Genomic DNA, 20,309 nt, shown 5'->3' with positions numbered 1-20,309 from the left:
AAAGGAAGGGCATGAGTGCAGTGTGTTACCTGTTGAATGGTGTCCTCTTGCCAGGAACATGAATCTTGGATGATAATTAAAAGGTCCTCATCTTGGAGAAAAACCTTATTTTACCATTCTTTATAATAAAGACATCAACTCAGTTCCTGCCAAGACTGCTTCTGTTTTAAGGTTTACTTTGTATACGCCCCTGTGTTACCATGCCTGCAGGCGGAGGACAGAGGAGCAGGGAGGGAACAGGGTCTTTGGAGCAGTGCTGGGAGTGTGGGATTTGGAGAAAGGACACTGTTGACAGGAAGACTTGAGCTAGGGATTTGAGGGTGCTCTGAGGGTTAGGGCATAGAGCCCGAGACCGGAGGAGATAGGAGAACCGGTTTCCATAAAGCTAGGCTGGCCTGTTTGACCCAGGAACAGACTTTGGGCATATGCTGATTTGCTTCATCCATGGAGTCTAAAAGGTTTGCGGTGGGACACAGTGTAAGCAATTTCTGCATCTGGGTAAACTGTATATGGAAGTTTGTTATACTATTTTTGCAACTTTTCTACAGGTTTGAAATTACATCAAAATGAAAAGTTAAAAAAAACAAGAGAAGGGAATGAAAAGTTACTACTCAGACAAGTTTATGGTTTTTGCATAGTGGTTACTAAAGGCTATGTTTAGTAACCTCACAAAATTCATATCTTGAAATACTTTAATGCCCAATTAGTATACATGTACTAGTATACATACATATCCAGGGGTTTGGGAGGTGACTGGGTCATCAGAATGGAACCCTCTTGAGTGTCTTTAGCACCCTTACAAATGGAGCCCCAGAAAGCTCCCTTCCACCAAGTGAGGACACTGAGAAGGCACCATCTGTCAACCAGAAGGCAGACCCCCGCTTGGAGGCTGCCATGCTGCACCCTCATCTTGGATTTCCAGCCTACAGGACTGTGGCGAATAAATTTCTGTCATTTATAAGCTTCCCAGTCTGTGGTATCTCATTAGAGTATCCTGATTGGACTAGAAAAACTTGGGACTCTGGAGTCAGACAGAGTTGTGTTGGGATCCCAGTTCTGCCATTTACCTGTTGCTTGGTCTTAGGAAATTTGTTCGTTCATCCATTCAACAAATAAATGAGTGGATCTCTGTGTCAGAGTTTGAGGTGCTGGAAATAACCATGGAGAATAAGATAGACACCAGTGTTTGCCCTTATAGTATACTTCTTCAAGGGCTTCCCAGGTGACTCCATGGTAAAGAATCTGCCTACCAGTGCAGAAGATGACGAGTTCGATCCCTGGGTCGGGAAGATCCTCTGGAGGAGGAAACGGCAACCCATTCCGGTATTCTTGCCTGGAAAATCCCAGAGAGAGAGGAGCCTGGTAGGCTCGAGTCCATGGGGTCACAGAGTCGGACACGACTGACCACACATGTCCTAGTAATGGCTTAGAGGTAGTCAGGTGGAAGATTACACCCAAATATTGGGAACATTCTTAAATGCAGGCTGAATCCGTACTACGTTATACAAAGGGCTGTAAAATCTGATCCTTAAGACTATTGACAACTAGGCCAATGGCTGCATTATAGAGTTCCTTAGGTTTTCTCAAAGTTAACCTGCTTAGTGTTTACAGAAGCCCTTCAGGGACACCAGGTGCCGTGAGCAGTAAGTAACCTGTGCTCAGAGTTCTTGGATGCCCTCCTCCAGGCCGGTTTGTCAGGTCCCTTTCTGCTGCTGTTGTTGTCACATTGTGTTTTTATGAGGTGATATGATTCATGAAGCTTTCTGTGATTAAAAAGAGCCTGGTCAGCTGGAATTTTGAGGACTCTTGGTGACCGTTGGCCTCAAGAGTTTACCTGGATCTTGTATTTCCTGTTCTCTGAGGCAGGCTCTGTGCTGTACTGAGGTGTGGGCCCACAGCTCTGTCCATGGGATGGAGTTACCTGTTTAAGCTTGTGCTTCGGGCTCTCCTCAGGGAACTCTGGGGTCTTGCAACTTGTTCAGATCCTTGAAAAAATTGTTTTGTCTTTTTCTGGTTGTTTTTAATCTTCTTTAAATTAGAAGTTGTTCATTCTCTGATAATCATGCTTAGAGAAAGCTACCTTTAAGGTCTGCATTAGGCAAATTGACCTAGGAGAGGTGTATTGCTATTAAAATACTCTTAACAGAAGTCTTCATAGTTCAAAGCAGTGTATAATATAATGGCCATTTATTTTTGTCCACTTATTTTTTGTTTTATGTTGTATTTTTTTTCTTTTAAGGTGGCCTTGCATTCTTTTTTGGAACAAAAGAGTAGGGATGGTCATAAACAGATAAATTATCAGTGCCAAAATAGCTTGTTTGACTTTCTGTTTCTCCCATTTTTTTCTTTCTCTACTGGTATTTATTCTTCACCTTGTCCAGTGCCTTACTGACTCCCTGAAGAAACACTTCAAGAAGCCTTGGGATATATTCTAGTATGATTTATATGATTTTGTTTCCTCTGTGATTTTCTCTTTATTTTACATAAGATACACAGGAATATTGTTAGGAAAAAAATGTATAAACCTTTTGGGAAAATTGGGAGGCACTGTGTGCACTGTGAGGCAAGACTGTGATGGCCAAAAAAAGAAATCGCAACCCTCTAGCAAGACCACCACTGTGCAAGGGTGAACACTGACAGGTTAGGCAATAAAATGTCAAAAAGGATATGAAGCACTGTAAACTTTTACAAACTTCTGGTTGAGGTAAAATTAGTACAGCCACTTTGAAATGCAGTAGTATAAAGAAATGCATAATATATATTCCAACCATGTCATTTCTAGAAACTGGCCATAAAGCAACTCTTCCACAGGAACACAGAGACCTATATGAGGATGTTAATGGCAACAGCCTTGTAATAGCAAAGAAAAAAGCAAACTAAGTGTGCAAAAAATAGATAAATGGGGCATTATATGATTCTTTGCTACTTATTTTAAAAAGAGAATTGGGGTTGTGATGTATCTATGTGCACTTATATACTTTGCTTTTTTTTTTATGGAGTGTTGAAGCCTAGCATTTTTTCCATGCTATTAAATATCCTATAAAACCATGTTTTTTTAAAAATAGCTGCATGCTTTTTCATTTATATGGATGGATCATTTTTTATATGTAGTAGTTCTGCCCTTATTTTAATAGTACTTTCCATTTTTCCTTATATTTTCTGAGTACCTAAAGGTATTGCCCTGGAGAAGGCAGTGGCACCCCACTCCAGTACTCTTGCCTGAAAAATTCCATGGATGGAAGAGCCTGGTAGGCTGCAGTCTATGGGGTCACTCAGAGTCGGACACGACTGAGCTACTTCACTTTCCCTTTTCACTTTCATGCACTGGAGAAGGAAATGGCAACCCACTCCAGTGTTCTTGCCTGGAGAATCCCAGGGACAGGGGAGCCTGGTGGGTTGCCGTCTCAGGGGTCGCACAGAGTCGGACACGACTGACGCGACTTAGCAGCAGCAAAGGTGTTGCCCACATTCTGCCTAATTCCTTCAGGTAAATTGCAGCTCCCATTGCTGCTGGCCAACCTTTCTGTGGAGTGTTTACCGATGTCATGTTCTGTGCTCTGCACTGACGTGTATTTTTCATGTTATCCTCATACCAACTCTGAGGTTGAGAAACAGAGGCACAGAGAGGTATGCTAATTTGCCCGAGATGGCTTGTCTGGTGAGTGGTGGAGAATTTGTTTTTTTAATATTCATTTATTTATTTGGCTGGGCCAGGTCTTAGTTTGCAGCCTAGCACTCGGGATCTTCAGTCTTTGTTGTGGCACGTGGGATTGTTTTTAGTTGCAGCATGTGGGATCTAGTTCCCGACGAGGGATTGAACCCAGGCCCCCTGCATGGGGAGCGCAGAGTCTCAGCCACTGGACCACCAGGGATGTTCCAGTGGTGGGGATTTGAACCTGGTAGTCTGGCTCCCAAGTCTGTGCCTTTAAACCCTGGGCTGTATTCCTTCTCAGTAGTTACTCGACTTTTAAGAAGGTCAGAAGATGGGTCGTCTTTAAAGGTTCCTGATGCATACTGCCAGTTGCCTTTACAAAGGACATTCTTATAAGTTGTATTTGAGTGTTTGGTTACTTTAAAAAGTTATTGTTTAAATTGTAAAAGCAATGTGTGTTTGTAATGAACAATTGAAATAGTACAGATTCAAATAGTACAATCCAATAGTAAGGTATGACTTGAATCCTTTCACTCCTGTCCCCCTCACTGTATGATAACTGTTACAATACTTTCTGACATACACTTCCAGAAATTTTTGGTGCTGCTTCGGTGCATACAGAAATATATGTATGTAATGTTTGTATACATTTTCTCCCTAAATAAGTCAGATCATAGAGAAGTTAAATCTTTTTTTCCTTCCTCATATTCTTTTCCTGTTCATTATTAAACAGGAAATGTGATTAATGAGCAAGATTGAGGAGTTGTAGAATGTGTGTGTGTGTGAGCATGTGTGTGTGTATGAGACCTTCAGTCACTTTCTGCTCTAGAGACTTGCCCGTGTGTTTCCCATTCATTCTGCTGATCTAGTCACTCTTCCTGCCATTTAGCCTCTTTGTGGTCCAAGCCCCAGTTCCTTTTCTCCAGGGGAATTTTTCTCACTTCTTAACCTCTCCCTCGTTTGCTCAGTTTCCACAGTAGCAACAGCTCAGATACCTACCAGCAGAGCATATTCTCACTGATGAAGTAAGTCTGTTTAAAGAAAAGAGATGCTCAGGTCCCTATTGACCAAGGAAGTTGAATATTGAATTAACTGTTGTTGCCTGTATTTACAGTTATGAATAATGGAGAGAACCATTTTAAGGTTGGATTCTTACAGGTTTTATGTAATACCTCCTTTAGCCTCCAATCTGTAAATGTAGGAACTCTGACTCTCTAATTCTGTCATATCAGGAAGCACCTATTAAGTATTTACGAAGTTATTATATATTTGGGGGGGGGTGGCATCGTGGATTACATAAGAGTCTCCATTTTGAATCAGAAAATTCACTGCTAGCCTTTGATGACTGGAGTGAAACTTACAGGTTAGATAGTAAGAGCTGTACTGTTGTCAAGGCAACTAAAGTTCAAGATCATCTAGTCTCCAGGCAGCCTTTTCCAGACTGACCTCAAATACTTTCCCAAGCTTTCTCAGGAAAGGTCCTTCCCTGCCTCTTATGGCTTTGGGGCCTCAGGAGGGAGGGAGCCCAAGAAACCCTGGAATGATGTGAGGCTTGAAATTCTTGAAAGAGATGAAGTATATGGATTAGGTGGTAATGTTCACACTGGAAAGAAACAGGTTATAGAGGAAGGAAGACAGTGTCTCTTTACCCTTGTATCTAAAACACATGAGCATCAAGCTTTTTTTAACAGTTATTGTTATGTTTCCATACTTTTTTTTTGGCCGCATCATCCAGCATGCGGAATCTTAGTTCCCTGACCAGGGATCAGACCTGTACCCCCTGTAAGGAGTGTGTGGAGTCTTAGCCATTGGACTGCCAGGGAAGTCCTATTCCCATACTCTTGATTCGTGTAAGTCCTCCTGATGCTTGTCAAGGTCTGATTCATTACTGACTGCCGGCTCTTCGGTGAGTTGTGAGAGAAATACGATGCTTGTGTTACCAGCATTTGAGAGGATGGGTGGCCAGCATCTGAAGAGGTGAGGCTGGTTGGTCTTGGAGTTCTCTTTCTGATGTCATAAGAAGTTACTGTTGCCTTGGCAAACGTAAGCCAACAGTTGTCTAGGGCCGGTGACAATGGAGGTTCTATGGGGATTTGTCTCATGGTGATCAGGCTGCAGATTGTTTCATGCTAAGCCTTGAGATATTTAGAAATGTCCTCATTTTTCTGAAGATCTTCCAGAGAAGTGAATCAGGCCACTTGAGTTTGGAACAGAAAAAACCTTATGCTGTCACTATTATTGGGCTGCAATTTTACATTTACTGGGGAGTGGCATGCCTTCTGAGTTCAACCCAGCTGTTGGATTCATGCTAAATTTGATATTTTTCCTAAGAAAAAGTATTACTTAGGTTATCCTTTCAGTTACCTATTTAAAAGAGAAACCGAGGGCTAAAAATGCTCTTCTTTGGGTTTCATTATACATCTTTAGTAGCTTCTGCGTTCCTTTTTTAGCTCTCTTTTTTTTCTTTCTTATTTTAACACTGCATTTGGTACTTAAGCATCTTTTTGCAGCTAAATATTCACCCACAAATGCAACCAGCCATGAAGACCAGGGAGCTGTCATGGAAAGGAGAGAAGCTCTTATATCCCTTCTGTTAGCTGGATCAGTTGGTGAGGGTATCTGAAGGATAAAATTAAAGAATTCTCAGCATAAAAAATAAAAATATTAATCGTGGCAGCTCACGGTTTCTGAGCTCTCAATCTTTGCCAAGTGCTCTATGGAGTAACTTCATTTGATCTCACAGTGTAATCCATGGAGACCCCTGCTCCAATAGCCACCCCCATTTTACAGATAAGGAAATTGAGGCACTTGAAGAGCTACCAACTACAGGCTGAAATAATTTTTTGTGGGGGGTCCTCACATTTATGCAAATTTTCCATTTGGTTTCATGCTATACCCAAGTTTATTTTTTAAGTAAAAATAACTTCCTGGGACTTCCCTGGTGGTCCAGTGGTTAAGATTCTGTGCTTTCACTGCAAGGGGCATGGGTTCAATTCCTGGTCGGGGAACTAAGATCCTGTATACCACGTGGTGTGGCTAAAAAACAAAGCAAAAACTTCCTCCCCAAATCTTTCAGTAAATTGACACATTAGGAAGATGATTCTCTATTTGCCCACCAGCTAGCCCCAGAAGGTTAGGCACACAGCTGTTTGAGAAACACAGCTGTGTGAGAAATACAGAAAGAGTTATCAGTGATTTGGCCAATCAGTGAGTAGTTAGGCATAAATTAGAGAGGCCTGTGGGCGTGGGATAAGACCTGGTGCAGAGGCAGGGCCAAGGTGAGGAGGAGAGGGTGGGTGGGTTGGCGTGTGCGTGGGGCTTGGTGTGTGCGTGGGGCTTGGTGCTGGGGCACTTCATTGCAGAGGTCCTAGTTGAGTACTTGTTAAGACGTGTGCTGGACTGAGAGGAGGATCCAGAGGTAGTACGTGCCTTTCTTAGTGTTTGTGATCTAGTCTGGGAGATCAGATACATATATCAGGCTTACAGCTTTGCCTCATCACTTACTACCTGGTTCCGATGTTGAGGACAGGAGGTGCTCAGAGAAGGCAGAGTGTGATCTTCCCAGAGTGGTTGGGAAGGCAAGGCAGAGTGTGATCTTCCCAGAGTGGTTGGGAAGGCTGCATGGAAAAGGTGAGACCAAGGATAGGTCCTACTCAAAAGTAGGAGAGAGGAGGATGGTGTAGGCTTGACTCTGCTGGGTTTGCGTCTTGTTTATTCTCTTCAATATTCACATGTATATTCCCTTATAGTCTGTCTCCAAATCTTACTTGTTTTCCCTTAGTTACTTTTTACAAAATTACTACCAAGAGAAAAGGACGTATATGTATTAATCTTAGATTGTTTTTTTTGGTCCGAGTCAGAGATTGCCACTTGGTCAGCCGTCACTGGCAGGTGGTATTTTATGGGCATGTTCATTATCTTTGCAGGAGCTGAATTTGAATGCACATGGGTGAGTCCCACGCCCTTAGTCTGACACATTCTTTGCCACTACTCTTGTCTTGAACACCTGACCTGACTCAACATTGAGAGCTTGTGCTTTTGAAAACAGTTGGTTTACAACTCAGGGTATTAGGCTTCATTGGGAAAAAGGAAAAGGAGTTTTAATAAATAAGTGTCCTTAAGCGAAATTCTGTTTAGAACTTGAGAATCTTAGTTTAGAACCTAACCTGCCCCTTTTCTGAATCTCATCTTAAAATTTCTTTCACCTTTTTACTAAAGAAAGTAGCATCTTGTCCTTCTGTTTTAAAGCTACTTTTATATCTCTTCCCCTGAGTAGTGCCTGGCTGCCACAGAAAGAGTCGAGACTTAGGAACTGTGAATATTTAATAATTTTTAAAGCCTAGAAAGCCTATTTATATTTAATTCATATGACTTTTTTCACTGCGTATGACTGAAGGGTTGGAGGGGGGAAAAAAAAAATCAGCCTGAAGAATACTTTCAATATAAAGTAGTGAACACAAAGAGGATTAAAAATGGAAGCTTCCTTTAAACATAAAAATTTCAGTCTGTTACTTCACATACCTTTATCTTTCTTCTTGGCATTTATTTTGACCGTTTGCTGTCTTTTAGGTTAGTTACTATAGTTGATAAAAAGGCTGCCAATACCTAGAATAATTCCTCCTTGCGTTTTGGCTGATAACCCTTTTTTGTACATAGAGATAGTTCTGTGGCCAGTAAACTCCAGTGAGGGTCTGTGGTTAGAACTGGTGGAGACGCCCAGAAAACTCCCAGCGCACTTCTGAGCTCTGTCTCCCTCCGACTTCAAGACAAGCCACCTTCTCAAGTATCGCTTTCTTTCCCAGCTTCACAAAGATGAAATGGGCATTCGTCAGTATCTGGTGGTTTTGAATGAACAGTGGAGTGTGTGACATGTTTATAACTTTCAAGGACATTAGGAGAGAACAGTAATTTTGCTTCCTTCTGAGCTCTTGGGAAATGGGCCGGTTCTTTCTGAGGTTTCCTGTGGTGAGGATTGGTGTAAGTCAGGCCAAGAAGGTGGAGGTTAAGGAGCAGAAGTCGCTGGCTTCCCGCTTCTAGCCGCAGAACCGGTAAGAAATAAGCCAGCGGTGAGGGCGTGTTAGAAAGGCAGCCAGTGGAAGGCCCAGAGCTCCGAGCTCTCTGCTGAGGCCCTTCGCGTGTCACCTTCCCTCCGCGCAGGCTCTGAGTGACCGCTTCAGTGGTGAGATCCCCGATGACCAGATGGCACACAGCTCCTTTTTTCCAGACGAGTACTTCACCTGCTCCTCCCTGTGTCTCAGCTGCGGGTAAGTCCCCACTGTGGGAAAAGAGCCTCAGAACAGTGCTTCACAGACTTCCCTGTGCCTGCAGATCACGTGGGGTCTGCTTAAGTTAGACTGTGACTAAAGGATGGAGTGGGGCCTGAGATAGGGTATTCCAACAAGTTCCCTGGTGAGCCTAACGGTCCAAGGACCACACTTTGAGGTTGCAGGGGATTACAGGACACATGGTTACGAAAAATTCCCTGAAGATTCCAACCGGTTTAGATGTGAAGTTGACTGGTTTGAGTAACTTTCACTGCAGAAAGCTTTCAGTTCAGTCTAGTCACTCAGTCGTGTCCGACTCTTTGCGACTCGATGGACTGCAGCACTCCAGGCTTCCCTGTCCATCAACAGCTCCTGGAGCTTGCTGAAATTCATGTTCATCGAGTCGGTGATGCCATCCAACCATCTGTCATCCCCTTCTCCTCCTGCCTTTAGTCTTTCCAAGCGTCAGGGTCTTTTTCAATGAGTCAGTTCTTCATATCAGGGAGCCAAAGTATTGGAGCTCAGCATCAGTCCTTCCAATGAGTATTCAAGACTGATTTCCTTTAGGATTGACTGGTTTGATCTCCTTGCAGTCCAAGGGACTCTCAAGAGTCTTCTCCAGCACCACAGTTCAAAAGCATTTAGCACAGAAAAGAAAAAGCACGGAAAGCTTTAGGTTGCCCGTGTTTCTGTGTTTCTCTTACCAGAGCTTTCAATTCTAGTCATTCCATCCATTCACTGTGCACAGCACTGGGGTAGGATCGGTCCTAGTGGATTCCTTTCATGATGAGGACAGACGCCTAGAGCACCGTAGAATTATCCAGGGAGCTTTCCAAATGATTGAAAGGCTTTGCCTCCAGGGTTTCTCACTTACCAGATCTGGGGTGGTGCCTCAGCACGGGTGTGTTTAAAACGCTCCTCAGGTGATTCTGATGTGTAGCTGAGTTGAGAACATTGAGTTAGGGCAGTATTCTCAAACTTTATGTATGCATCGCCTCGGGCTTTTGTTAAATGCAGATTCAGAATCAGCAGGTCTCGGTGAGATTCTGTGTTTCCAGCCGGCTCCTGGGTGATGCTGCTGGTCCTTGGTTACAGGGGAAACAGCAGTGATTCTCAATTTTAGCATGCCTCAGGAAAACCTGAAGGACATGTTACAACAGGTAGTTGGGCCTTGCTCCCAGTTTCTGATTCAGTAGGTCTGACGTAGGGCCTGAGAATTTGCCCTTCTGCTAAGTTCCCGGGTGATACTGATGTTGCTGAATGGGGACCGCACATTGAGGCTCACTGGATTAATTTGAACTGTTGATAGCTACTCAGTCACAGGCCAGTGACTTGTTGGATGGAGCCTGGGGGTTTAAATGCAGTGTGTCAGGGTCAGATTGCAGACTCTGTCTTGTAGACACTGGCCCACCTCTCCACTGCTTTCATCACTTCATCATCTAATCCTGTCCTCCACATTTGCCCATACAGGGGAGACCTGAGCCTTTTCTGTAATGAATTGCCTTTTTGCATTGATCCCTATAGGCCACCTCCTGGGCCACCATATTTGCTCTGAGTTTGTAACAAGGACGTGGTTCTTGGATTATACAGACTGCGCCAGGGAGGACTGAGGCTTGTCTTAGAGAGGAAAGAGGGATGTTAGTTGCCAGTGTGACTTCCTTTAGCGGGCCCCATGAGCCCAGCAAGAGAGGCTTAGGCTCTGTTGGATCATCATCACTTTTCCATTCTAACTGTGCCTCACCAGGGTTTCCAGAGCTTTCCCTTCTCTCACAGTGAAATTCTAAAGTCCTGGTCCCTGGTTTTGCGTTGTCAGGAGAGCAGAGCCCACTGTTCATTTGGAAGGTTTTCTTGTTCAGCTTAAGCCTCCTCTTAATGCATTGTCAAAATTTGAGGGTCAATTTTTGTTTTGCATCTTGGCAGCCTGTTCTGATTAAACTTCTTATTTCATGCTGTTTGGATGTTTGAGTTCCCTGAAGGCTGTTCAGGTTTTCTCTCTCATCAAGGTGCTGTCTGCTGGCTCCTCCATTCCTATTGAGGGACCTGGTGGTTTTCCAAGAAGAGATACCCTTTTGGCTCTTTTTCCTCATGCAAGAGTAATAGGTGCACTACCTGTGTAGCACTGTTGATTGCAAGTATGAGAGAGGCCCTTAGTTTCCAAAACAAACTGCTGTCTCTCTCCTCCGTATTTGGGGCCCAATTAGTAACAGGGGGTCTAGTTTTGCCCTTGCATCTGGCTTAACGCTTGTGCGTAAGTGGTCCTGGCTCCTTTTAGCAGCTTCATGTCAGCTTTGGTGCCTCCCTCAGGGCTGGATGTAAGAACAGCATGAATCACGGGAAAGAAGGGGTACCTCATGAAGCCAAGAGCCGCTGCAGATATTCCCACCAGTATGACAACCGGGTTTTCACCTGCAAGGTGAGTCCTCCCAACCTCTCCTCCAGCAGCTGGCTTGCTGGCCACACTCCCCTCTTGGAAGACTGGCTTAGGACCACTCTTGACTGTTACCAAAGTATTTGATATTCAAATTGAGTCTATCTGAAACTTCTCTCCAGCTCCAGCCATTAAAAACTCACATGTCTGTTGCCAGGGGCCCCTTGGTTTATTTTTTTTAAGCTTAAACCTCCCCTCTTATCCTGTTGAGCCTGTATGCCGGGTTCATCTACATTGACTGTTTATTCCTAAGAGTGAAATTGCCCTTCAGAAACTTAGTTTGGATGAATTTCTCCTATGACAGTGATAGAATTTGTAGCTCAGTTTTGGGCCCCTGGGATGGGTACACATTCAGATCATAATCATTCAGGGCACTGACTTCTTTGGAGAAAGACTTTCCTCTGCTCTGCTAAAACCCAGGGTCCGTAAGCCCTCAGCAGGTCTGGTTTGCAGGCAGTGGGCCAGACAGGGGTGTGGAGAGGCCAGGGGGTCTGGTGGACAGAACAGAAGCTGGCAGAGTGCTCCGTGTTTCAGGCCTGCTACGAGAGAGGCAATGAAGTCAGCGTGGTGCCCAAGACGGCTGCTTCCACTGACTCCCCCTGGATGGGTCTTGCAAAATATGCCTGGTCTGGGTGAGTTTCAGTGGCTGGCATTTGGGTCTGTTTGTCTCTCCAGGCCCCTGGTGTGGAGTTCCAGTATCTGTCTGCCTTCCTTGTAGGTACGTGATCGAATGTCCCAACTGTGGCGTGGTCTATCGTAGCCGGCAGTACTGGTTTGGGAACCAAGATCCTGTGGATACGGTGGTGCGGACAGAGATTGTGCACGTGTGGCCTGGAGTAAGAGCTGTTTTATTTTTCTGTTTTCTCTTCGGGTTGTCCAGTTATTCCTGTGTATGGGAAAGTGGAGCTTGTTTACAATGGTGGTTAACCATGAATTTCAATATGTTGGTGGTTTAGGAAGCTATGATCTGGAGTGCCTTTTTTGTTCTAGACTGTTCATTTTTATCCCATTTCTTGCATAAATATTAGAAACACGACTTAAACTAAAAATTGATATATAAATTGCCTTAGCAAATAAAACTTTATCTTTTCATATTCTCCTCACTCATTTTCCATATGTATGTTTGTATAGATACAATTATAATTAACGTGCCACTTAACTGCTTTTTCTCATACCACAGTTTTGCTTTGTTTCCATATTGCTTTCACTTTTCATGATTTTCATTTGTAATCACTGTGTAATATTCTGTCTAATGTTAAAGTTTGATTTCCCCATTCTCTTCATTTTGAACATTCATGCTGTTTATGATTTTTTTATTATCAAAGAAAATGCTATCGTGACCATCTTCATGTAAGAAAGCCTTTTCTTTGTTTTGGAGTATATTCTTCTTGAAGTATATTCTAAGAAGTATAATCACTATGGACCTTTACTGTTTTTAAATTGGATTTTTTAATTCAAGATGTTGGAAAAACAAATCTATTTATGAGGCAGTGATACAGTGCTTTCATTCTGCATTAAAGCACGATTCACACTTGGAATTACCCATCAATCACAGCACATCCAATGCCTTTTCCCTTCATGGAAGAAAGATAAGCGATTTTCTATGTGTTGTTTGCTTCAGTTGTGTCAGACTCTTTTCAACCCCATGGATTGTAGCCCACGAAGCTCCTCTGTCCATTGAATTCTCCAAAGCAAGAGTATTGGAGTGGGTAGTCATTGCCTTCTCTAGGGGATCTTCCCAACCTAGGGATTAAACCCTGGTCTCCTGCATCATAGGCAAATTCTTTATCATCTGAGCCACCAGGGAAGCTCTTTTCTATAAGGGACTTATTTTACTTGGTGGTGTTCCCCTTTCTGGGTGATTCCTAAAGCAACAGATCCTAACCCAGCCTGGGGTGGGGAACCTCTTGGAGGAGGTGTCCTCTTTATAGGATTATTTATTTCCTGGGTTGTATATCTCACAAGCAGAGTAAGTTCTGAATTGAACAGTTGTGGACCAAGTTCTGTGGTCATCTTGAAGAGTAGTATCAGCAATGACTCATAGGGTGTGATGTTGCTTAGAAGCCATAGGGATTCTGATCTGACCCTGCTCTTCTCTGCCAGGGAATCTGTGGTTCTGAGTTGGCTGTGATGGGTATGTAACTCACCTAAGACCCCTCTCCCTCCTTCCCTTTACTCCCGTCACTCAGAACGTGATGGGAGCCTGTGTTTTCATTTCAGACTGATGGATTTCTGAAGGACAACAACAACGCGGCCCAGCGCCTCTTGGACGGGATGAACTTCATGGCTCAGTCGGTGTCTGAGCTCAGCCTCGGGCCCACCAAGGCTGTGACGTCCTGGCTGACAGACCAGATCGCCCCTGCCTACTGGAGGCCCAACTCCCAGATCCTGGTACGGTGGCAGGATCCCCGCACAGCCCATTCTCCTCGTGTTGCTTCACCCTGCCCTTAGCTTGTTCTGCGAGGAAGGCTTGGAGTCTCTGTCCCAGCCGGATGAGCTTCCAGAGTGTGGGAAAGGGCGGGACACACCTAAGACAGCCAGTGTCCTCTTTGTCCGCTGATTTCCCGTGTTATTTTCTGAGTATTTCCCTTGTGGTGGATTTTAGTTCACTTTCCCACTAGAGCCAGTTGTTATTGGTCAAATGTCTGAGGTCATACCTATAGACTGTAGAGGAAAGGGAGCCTTTAGAGGTCATTTAGGGTCACCCCCAGCTTGATACACAAACCTCACGGCTCCCACATCAAGGGAGCCCCCAGATTTGGCCCAAACACTTGTGACAGGAAACCTGTTCCTCCTCAGCTTCCCAGAGGCTCATGAGAAACCGTGAAAGAAACGAATCCTTGTTGCTTTTATGGCTGAAATTACATAGTCCTTTCTGAGATCCCTGTGACTCGGCCAGGTGGATGTGAGGTACCTTTCCAGCACTTCTTGGAAGAAAATGTTAATCACAGCTGTGCTTCAGTGAGGGTGTTCCATGTGGCTGGAGGTCTTAGGTCCCCTCTGTTGGGACCATCAGCATCCTGCCATCCTCAGATGATCCAAGACTCCCTGGGTTGACTTTCTCGGCTGAGCAGACATGAATGACACCTGCCTCTCTGTTTGTTTTGGGCTTGGAACAGAGCTGCAACAAATGTGCTACATCCTTTAAAGATAACGATACCAAGCATCACTGCCGGGCCTGTGGGGAGGGCTTCTGTGACAGCTGTTCATCCAAGACCCGGCCGGTGCCCGAGCGGGGCTGGGGCCCTGCGCCCGTGCGGGTGTGTGACAACTGCTATGAAGCCAGGAATTCCCAGTTAGGTAACGTGGGGCCCAGGAGCCGCAAGGTGGAGGGGACCTCTCCTTGGCACTGGGTGCTGGGAATGGGACCCTCACCTGCCCAACCCTGTTCCTCCCCGCCTCACTCTTTGAGAGCAGTCGCTCCCCTGGTCTTGCCCAGGCATCCTCTAAGCTCTTTGTTAACTGGGTCCTGGGGGCGCTGTTCCTTGGCTGGGGGAGGGTTAAAGCTGTCCTGTGTTTACCATAGGCTTAGACTGAATCTTCTCCTGGAGGAGGTTCTAGGTCATGCTCCTGGCCTACTGTAAAGGAAGGTTATGAAATAGCCCCAGAGACCTGAGGTAGAGAGGAGTGGCAGACCTCACTGGCTGTGGTGTGCGTGCCCACAGCCCAGACCCTTGCCACCCTTGCAGAATGGCACAGGGTGCCCTGGGAGAAGCGTCTAGAATTTGTCATTTGGGAAATGACTCAGAGGTGATGGCATTTCCTTCATCATTGTCTGCAGATGTCACTGAGGCACAGGGGGACGACGAAGGTGGGACGCTGATCGCTCGGAAGGTGGGCGAGGCCGTGCAGAACACTTTAGGAGCCGTGGTGACAGCCATTGACATACCACTAGGTGGGCCTGGCAGTGCCTCTCGGGTGCGGTGTGTGTGGGTGAGGGCTCGCAGAGTGCCGTGCCTTGGGCTGTTGTTTTGTCAGCCTGCTGACCTGGATTGAGTTGGGCCCCAAGGACGCGACTGAGAATTTACTTTCCCTGCTTCATGCTGAATACCTTGGTGGTTTCATGTCTATTCCTGGAGGCCATCCTCTTAGGCCATCTATTGCTGCATAATAAACCACCTGAAAATGGAAAGGCTTAAAACAATCACGTCTCAACAGTACAGGCAAGCATTCTTCTCTAAGTGGCATTGCCGGGAATTACTGCTGGACTTTCCAGTATGGCAGCTGGACGGGTCTTGAGGGGCCAAGCCAACCTCACTTACACGCTGGCTAGCCTGGCAGAGCTGCCTCGAAGGCTGGGCTCAGGAGAACTTCCCCCTCACCCCATTCCCTGTATTCCCCACGCCTCTGCACATGGTTTCTCCAGTGCTAAAGACTCCTTATGTAGTGCCTCAGGGCTCTCAGACAGGCCTGGGCCTGGAAACCAGCTCTTCTGCTAGAGACTGCTGTAGTCACAGAGCCTGCCTAGATTCAAGAGAAGGGGCAGGGCCTCAATCTGCCACACCAGCCAAGCTGTTATTCCTTTAACATTGAAGAGAGCCACTCACCTGATGTGAAGGGGCGGGCTTATAACCAGGATGGGAAGAGGGAGATGAAGGGAAACCTGCCAGTGTGCGGAGGGCTTAGGCAGGGCTGACTGGGCCTGGGGCATTCCAGCCCTTCATAGGGGAGAGACCAAGGGCTCCTGGGTGGCTGTGATGACAATTGCATGGATCAGATTTGATCACATGGCTCACAGAATGAGCTGATGACAGGCTTTTGACTTGAGAGTGTAGAAATAGATGGATTTATCCAGCCTGGAGGCTCAAGTTGCATCTGCTCTCAGGTGACCAGGAGGGGCAGGGGCCGCCCTTGGCAGAACCTTCCAACTGTGCTTAACAGGCACTCACTTGCTGAGCACTCACTGGCTGTTGGGTCCCAGCTCATCAGACACTTTATTTCTTGTAATCTTGTAACTGCTTTTGAAGGTGGGTTGTTACAGATGAGTAAACCCAAGGCCCTGAGACTCTAAGGAACCTGTCAATCCCACACCTGACTGACTCAGGCTCAGTGGAACTGGGATGAAGCTGTGTCCTGACTCCAAAGCCCAAACTTCACCATTCCGCCAGTGGTTCTTAATTCAGCCGTAGTTTAGGCTCACCTGGAGAGCGTACTAGATAGGCACATATCAGTGCCAGACATCCTGACCTGTGTGGTAGTGGGTGAGGGAGCCCTGGGTAGAAGGGGTGATGTGTGTGTGCTTAGACTGTGAGCCAGTGAAGTGTCTGTCGCTGGCGTCTTGCCTGGTGGGACTCGGGGTGCTGGGTCCCGAGTGTGCCGCCCATCATGGCCCCTTCCGCGACGCAGGTCTGGTGAAGGATGCAGCCAGGCCGGCCTACTGGGTCCCGGACCATGAGATCCTGCACTGCCACAGCTGCCGGAAGGAGTTCAGCGTCAAGCTCTCGAAACACCACTGCCGGGCCTGCGGACAGGGCTTCTGTGACGAGTGTTCCCACGACCGCCGGGCTGTCCCCTCGCGAGGCTGGGACCATCCTGTCCGAGTCTGCTTTAACTGCAATAAAAAGCCCGGTGACCTTTAACCCCAGCTCCCTCTCCGAGTCCTTCACAATTCCTTAGGTTCTCAGGGTTAGAAACGAGGTCGTGCTGAGGTAGGCCCTCCTCCTGGTCACCTGTGGCGGTGTGTGTCCTCTCTCCTCATCCCGGGGGCCCTGTTCCCACTGTGGGGTGGTGGGCGGGGGGGTGCAGAGAGTGAGTCGGGGCGAGCCGGGCGGCGGGCCCGAAGGCGTGAACCCAGCCAGGGCGGGCAGCCTGAGCAGCTTAGAGCAAAGGGGAATGAACTCGAATCCACTGCATTTTATTTCAGTTAAAAATAATAAGTACGTAAATATACACACACACACACACACACACACACGCACACGTATATACATACAAAAGGAATGTGGAGGCGTTCACGCTGCCGCTGGCCGTGAACACCCGCGCAGTCCGTCCCCAGCAGGGATCCGGGGGCAGCGGGCAGCAGGTCTTCCCCCCACAAAACCGAGCCAAGTCCAAGGCCACTGCACCACTAGCCTCCCTCTGCTGCTTCTCTCCGAGCCTTCGAAGCCTTCATGCCCCTCGGCTGCCAGGGTAGGAGCTTCCCAGGGACCTTCTGCTGGGGGTGGCCTGCCGGGGAGCTCCCTGGGCCCTCCAGAGTCAGATCCCAATCCCTGGCCTTGGCCTGTTTCAGAGACCACCCAGCTTCACGTGCAGGTCACGGATGGGTGGAGGGTGTGGTAGGGTCCCCGGACCCAAGGAGTCCCCAAGCGCAGGTGACGTGATGTCCCTCGAGCGGGGGCGGGCACGGAAGGAGACGGGCCTTCCCCAGCAGTGTTCCCTGCTTGTCGATGCTTCCATTCGCTCCACCACTTGGCTTTCCCTGCCCCGCAGTGAGCACCTGCCCCCACCCTCCCCTCCCAGCCCCCGCAAGCCCCCCATCTACTGAGTGTTGCACTAGGGTTCTTGCTTATTTTGAAGTGTCTTAATTCTTTATTCCCAGACACACGACCCCTTGAGCTGTTGGAGGGGTGTTCATGAGAAATCTTCCAGGGAAAGAGCACAGAACGGACTGTTAGTGGTTTTTTCAAAGTATATACAAACATTTCAGCGGATCATTACGAAAAAATTCTCCAGTCCTGGCGAGAGAAGTCAGATGAACGTTTGTTTCTCAAGAGCTGGGACATCCATATCTGTCGTGACTGGAAAGAGACCGTTGTGCTGAAATCCTGTCATCATGGTGGATTTTATCGTCAATGGCCAAAAAGGAAGAATTCGAAGTGACACAGTTCTTGACTGAACTGGGGGGTGGGCCAAGCTTCAGGGAGGTACGTGGTGGTCACTTGGTGTCACTGACGTGAGCCCTGGAGACGTGTTGGTCCCTCTCAGACCTGCTTCCTTCCCGCCTCCCGTGGCCCAGTGACTGAGGCCTGCTCTAGTACTGTGTATTATTAAATTCGCCGTTATAAAGGAGTCTTCCTGCGGAATATGGACTGTGGCCTCTTTCCTTTAAGTTCATCAGTATTATCTTGCTACCTCTTTCTAGTTGATGAAAAGTGAAAGTGAAGTCACTCAGTCGTATCTGACTCTTTGCGACCCCATGGACTGAAGCCTACCAGGTTCCACCATCCATGGGATTTTCCAGGCAAGAATACTGGAGTGGTGGCCATTTCCTTCTCCAGATCTTCCCAACCCAGGGATTGAATCTGGGTCTCCCGCAGTGTAGGCAGACGCTTTACTGTCTGAGCCACCAGGGACGTCCCCTAGTTGATGAAAGCTGGTGGCTTTTCAGAGCAAAAGCCAAGTGAGAGGTATATTTTACCTGTGAATATCTCAGTTTATTCCCTGGGAATGCTCTCTCCCAGAAGAGATTAGGTGTTACTAGTGACCTATGGAAGCCCTGGGAAGAGACTCTTCTCCTTTTGTATCTGCCCTTTGGTGTCGATCCTCTGCCCTGCCTTGCTCTGTCTGTTCAGCTCCCGTTGAACAACTGTTCACCGTCTCCTGTCCTGTCGTGTGGGGCCGCCCCTGAGCATGGTGTCTGCTGGACCACACAGGAAAGATGCAGACAAGTCTTCCGAACTCGCTTTCTTACACTAGTCAGACCAGGAGAGGAGAAGAAGGTAACCCGGTATCAGAATAACCAAAAGTTCTCTCTTTTGTCCTACACACCCGGTGTTCATCTTGGTTTTGCGGTGGCTGCTTTAATTCAGATGAGGCCAAGAGTGCAGGTGGGTGGGTGGTAGGAGCAAGCAGGGAGATGGGTCCGGAAGTCACCTGTAGGAAAACTAGGTTTAAGGAGATCTTACACTTGCAGGGCAAAAGTAAAAATTCCATTCTCTCTAACACCAGGGGGTTGAATAGATTTCTTGAGCAGGAGACCTTGTTAGCTGTCTCACTCATTAGCAGACCTTAGGCAAACTGCTTTCTTTTCAGTACCCGCCCCCCGCCCGCCCCCCTCCCCCCGCCCCCCCCCCCGCCCCCGCAGTATATTGGCATGATCTTCACCTGCTTCGTAGGGTCCTAAGAATTAAACGGGAATAATGGTGAAAAAACATACTCAGTGTCTACATGTGGTAAGTAAGTGCTGGGGAAGCTAAGCGCCCTAGAGGTTTCTGTGAAGCTCAGACTCAACCGATTTGAGTTGAGTTCAGTTCAGTCGCTCAGTCGTGTCCGACTCTTTGCCACCCCATGAATCGCAGCACGCCAGGCCTCCCTGTCCTTCACCAACTCCCGGAGTTCACCCAGACTCACGTCCATCGAGTCAGTGATGCCATCCAGCCATCTCATCCTCTGTCGTCCCCTTCTCCTGCCCCCAATCCCTCCCAGCATCAGTCTTTTCCAATGAGTCAACTCTTCGCATGAGGTGGCCAAAGTACTGGAGTTTCAGCTTTAGCATCATTCCTTCCAAAGAAATCCCAGGGCTGATCTCCTTCAGAATGGACTGGTTGGATCTCCTTGCAGTCCAAGGGACTCTCAAGAGTCTTCTCCAACACCATAGTTCAAAAGCATCAATTCTTCGGTGCTTAGCCTTCTTCACAGTCCAACTCTCACATCCACACATGACCACAGGAAAAACCATAGCCTTGACTAGACAGACCTTTGTTGACAAAGTAATGTCTCTGCTTTTGAATATGCTATCTAGGTTGGTCATAACTTTCCTTCCAAGGAGTAAGCATCTTTTAATTTCATGGCTGCACTCACCATCTGCAGTGATTGTGGAGCCCCAAAAAATAAAGTCTGACACTGTTTCCACTGTTTCCCCATCTATTTGCCATGAAGTGATGGGACCAGATGCCATGATCTTCGTTTTCTGAATGTTGAGCTTTAAGCCAACTTCTTCACTCTCCACTTTCACTTTCATCAAGAGGCTTTTTAGTTCCTCTTCACTTTCTGCCATAAGGGTGGTGTCATGTGCATATCTGAGGTT

The 20,309-nt window shown here is 46.9% G+C and overlaps 2 protein-coding genes across 7 annotated transcripts in view; one reads left to right on the top strand and one right to left on the bottom strand.

Moving 5' to 3' along the window:
* Positions 1 to 18,366, top strand: part of ZFYVE1 (zinc finger FYVE-type containing 1) — a 44,844-nt gene extending 26,478 nt beyond the window's left edge. For 2 of the 4 annotated variants that reach the window (XM_005212011.5, XM_010809489.4), the window contains exons 5-12: positions 8,810 to 8,916; positions 11,221 to 11,329; positions 11,879 to 11,976; positions 12,063 to 12,180; positions 13,565 to 13,735; positions 14,464 to 14,644; positions 15,126 to 15,239; positions 16,691 to 18,366. In XM_005212011.5, coding sequence (XP_005212068.1) covers positions 8,810 to 8,916; positions 11,221 to 11,329; positions 11,879 to 11,976; positions 12,063 to 12,180; positions 13,565 to 13,735; positions 14,464 to 14,644; positions 15,126 to 15,239; positions 16,691 to 16,923 — 1,131 coding nt within the window. In that variant the 3' untranslated portion in view covers positions 16,924 to 18,366. The remainder of the gene's footprint in view (positions 1 to 8,809; positions 8,917 to 11,220; positions 11,330 to 11,878; positions 11,977 to 12,062; positions 12,181 to 13,564; positions 13,736 to 14,463; positions 14,645 to 15,125; positions 15,240 to 16,690) is intronic. The other 2 variants (XR_009496059.1, NM_001206112.1) reach the window with 2 other exon arrangements.
* Positions 17,850 to 20,309, bottom strand: part of DCAF4 (DDB1 and CUL4 associated factor 4) — a 40,293-nt gene continuing 37,833 nt past the window's right edge. For all 3 annotated transcript variants that reach the window (XR_009496024.1, XR_236190.5, XR_009496025.1), the window contains one exon: positions 17,850 to 19,156. The gene's annotated coding sequence lies outside the window, so the exon portion shown is untranslated. The remainder of the gene's footprint in view (positions 19,157 to 20,309) is intronic.

The sequence above is a fragment of the Bos taurus genome, chromosome 10 (assembly GCF_002263795.3).
Source record: "Bos taurus isolate L1 Dominette 01449 registration number 42190680 breed Hereford chromosome 10, ARS-UCD2.0, whole genome shotgun sequence".
Taxonomy (NCBI): domain Eukaryota; kingdom Metazoa; phylum Chordata; class Mammalia; order Artiodactyla; family Bovidae; genus Bos; species Bos taurus.
Note: the sequence above shows the minus strand (reverse complement) of the source record. Positions and strands in the feature narration are given on the sequence as shown.